At 40.4% G+C, this 3,160-nt stretch overlaps 1 protein-coding gene across 1 annotated transcript; it reads right to left on the reverse strand.

Annotated features, from left to right (window-relative positions):
- Positions 1 to 537: 537 nt before the first annotated feature.
- pawr (PRKC, apoptosis, WT1, regulator) lies at positions 538 to 1,586 on the reverse strand (the record flags this gene model as incomplete). The annotated part of the gene is made up of 2 exons (XM_010775489.1): positions 1,481 to 1,586; positions 538 to 1,227 (listed from the first exon to the last, which is right to left on the reverse strand). A coding segment is annotated over exon 2 (594 nt), but the record flags the coding sequence as incomplete, so codon positions are not given.
- Positions 1,587 to 3,160: the final 1,574 nt, after the last annotated feature.

The raw sequence follows: 3,160 nt of genomic DNA on the forward strand, positions 1-3,160 counted from the left end.
ACTGACAAATTAATCTAAAAAAACGATTGACAGTCTCATAGATGACATATGATGATACAAATCATAGATTAACTTTTTAACTGCAAAATCTTCCACTCAGCATACATTTTTATTATCAAGTAAATGTAAGGGTTTTTATCCAAAACGTTTGTGTATGTTATGTTAAAAACTATTAGCAGCTGATAAATGATTATTACATTCTTTTAATATTGATATTGGCTCAGCAAATCTCAGTATCACTCAGTCATGCTCTGCTACTCTCAATGCAACTTTTAAGGTGTTCTGACTTTAGATAGTTAAGATGGCAAACAATTGTCACCTGGTCTTTGTAATCATTTGAAAGCCACCCCTATCACCACATTGGTCTCCATATTATCCCACTTTGTGTAGATCTGACCCAAAAGCCAATAGAGTAAAAGTAAGCAATAAACCTGCCAAAATGAATCTGTTTTGTATTCATTAACTTCAGGTGGAGAAAATGTGATTTCCCTGCAGGAGATTCACATTAATATCACATACAACAATAGCAGGACTCACCTCAGTTGATGGTATGCTGACAACACCTGTTGATCTCCTCTTTTCCCTCAGCTTCCTCTTCTCGATCTGTCCTTTCCCCTTCCTAGCACTGGGGCCAGAGCTATTCTTCTCTTTCACTTTACTGGGCGATGGGCTTCCCTTGTCACTGTCAATGCAAGCCATGGGGCTGGAGTCCGGGGAAGCGCACTGATCCTTCTCCGTCTGAGGCGGGGCCTTCTTCAGGTTGCTCCCCGGCGGGGTGGGTGAAGCAGGGTTGGCAGCGGGTTGTGCAGCGGGCTGTGCAGCGGGTTGGGCAGCAGGTTGGGCAGCGGGGTGGTGCGTTTCCTCCTCGGGTCTCTTTAAAGCCGTGCCGGAGGAGGACCGAGCCACCGTGTAGGAGGAGGGGAGGCAGTTCCCAGCAGAGGCGCTTCTCTCCGGGTTTCCGTTATTGGTGAGCTCGGTGTGGCGGTTACTGTTTGGGTTATTGCCAACCAGAGGAGCACCAGTCGCTGCGGCTATGTCCCCCAGCATTTTGGCTCTCATTTTCTCCCGTTTTGCCTTCCACTCCTCCAAAAAGTCAGTCGTGGCGCTTGACTTAAATCCACCCGTTGCCATTATCCCTTTATCGAAAAGTTGGTGAGAATGAACCAAAAGTTTATATGGAGTTTCGGGTCTAATGCCACAGCATTCCTCAAGTGATTAACCGGGGTGCTGTTGACAGGTAAAGAGAACAAAGTCACGACAATTAAAACTTTGTATTTCAGCTCTTTTTCCAGATAAGTTTGTTTTCTACCTCGTTACTCTTAACCACTAACGTCAGGTTAACAGGTAGTTGCTGCTAGCTTGAATGCGTAGAAGTTGCACCTAACTGTCTCTCTGGTGATATTTCCCCGCGTAAAAGTTCACCAAAGTGTGCAAAAGTTCACAAGAAAGAGCAGAAATGAAACGTCAGGTAGAAACTCACCTGTGGGAAGTTGTTTCAGACGCTAAACTGCTCTCTGCGGTCCGACCAGGTGTGCTCTCGGTCCTCTTGGATGAATGGCGCTGTCTCGAGCGCTGAGCTCGCTCTGCCCTCCGTCGCTCCGGGTGATACCGAAAACACCCGAGCACTTCCGACTGAAGCCGAAGCAACAGCCGTCCTCAGCACGTAAATATAGTCACTGTAATGGGCTTTTTCATGTGTCTATAGTTATTAGTGGTACTTTTAAGACATTTAAAGTATGTTATGATAGGTCTGTACTGTTCCCATAAAGACAGTGATTTATATATCAGCATACTTTATCATACTTTTGAACTTTTCATTATAGTATGTCTGCAACTTCATGCATTTACCTTGTTCTATTATTGGTGTTTTGCTGAAGTAATTTTCACAGTTTTGGAAGAGTGCACATTCAAATAAAATATATTAATATTAATAATATAATTTTCAATATCAGTTTAACTAAAAAACATTCGTACAGCTTCCTCCCCTCCTGCAGCTCTCCTGCGTAATGACCCCAGCTTAGTGGAAACATAATTAATCTAACTTACTGCAAGTCGGCACCACTCACTTATGCAAAGCTCCATTGTAATAACTCTACATTCTGCATTCCAGTGATATTCAGTCTCTGAACATGTGTGCCATTACCTCACTGTACGAGTAGGTTTCTCCACACGCTGTGATTTAACCTTCCTACAGGTGCTTACTGTCAAAAAACTCATTTCATGTGAGGATAAAAGCACAATAGGTTAACTGCAGTAAATGGTATCAGCCCTATAGTGTTAGATGTGTGTGCCGCCAAGTGTACACCGACTTTAAGGACTATCACTATTTATTCCCCATATACAAATAACACACATATGTATATTTATATATATATATATATATATATAATGTAATCTAACAAGTAACATGTAATAGGCTATATGTCGTTTTTCTAGCAGGAAAATTCATACTTTGTAATTGGTGCAAACAAGAAAAACATCACTAACACAATGGAATATTCGGACTACATTTTTTTATCGTATTTTTTAAGAAATTAAATGGTTACAGAGCAAAACTAAATTAAATACAGCCAAAACTACAATACATAAAATAATCAACCAGCCATGGAAAAAAACTGTAACTAAGAATAGTACTTCCATTGGAAAAATTAAATTAAATTAGCCTTGCTATTTCAAAATATGATTGAAACAGGAAGTGGCATCATGGACTGGTACATAATATTGATTCAGAAACACTGTGTACATGTGTGTAAAATGTAATTTTCTATGATTAATGTGGATGTTTATGAATTTAAAGGCATCATTACAGCCCCATCACCCAACCCCTCTTATTTTAAATGTATTCCTCCCTTATTTTGGGGGGGATTTGTTTGTTTTTAATAAATTATTATGTATTCGTACTGTTCACGTGTACTATTGTATAAAGCACAGACTTGCAACAAAATAAATTGAAAAAATAATTATTTATGTGAAAGAGGCTTTCTTGCCTGCTATTTGCTGCACATGCCAAAAATTGTGACACCCATCCACATCCCAACTGAGTGGGAGAGCAGGCATCCAGCCATTATCTTTACAAGTTTCAACCCTGTTGCAGATAATGAGAAAACTTGGGTGGAGCAAAGGGAGTGAGGCGCCTTTCCTAAAAATAAACCCTGATCTA

This window comes from Notothenia coriiceps, unplaced genomic scaffold (assembly GCF_000735185.1).
Source record: "Notothenia coriiceps isolate Sejong01 unplaced genomic scaffold, NC01 NC01_scaffold00015782, whole genome shotgun sequence".
NCBI classification, from domain to species: Eukaryota; Metazoa; Chordata; class Actinopteri; order Perciformes; family Nototheniidae; genus Notothenia; species Notothenia coriiceps.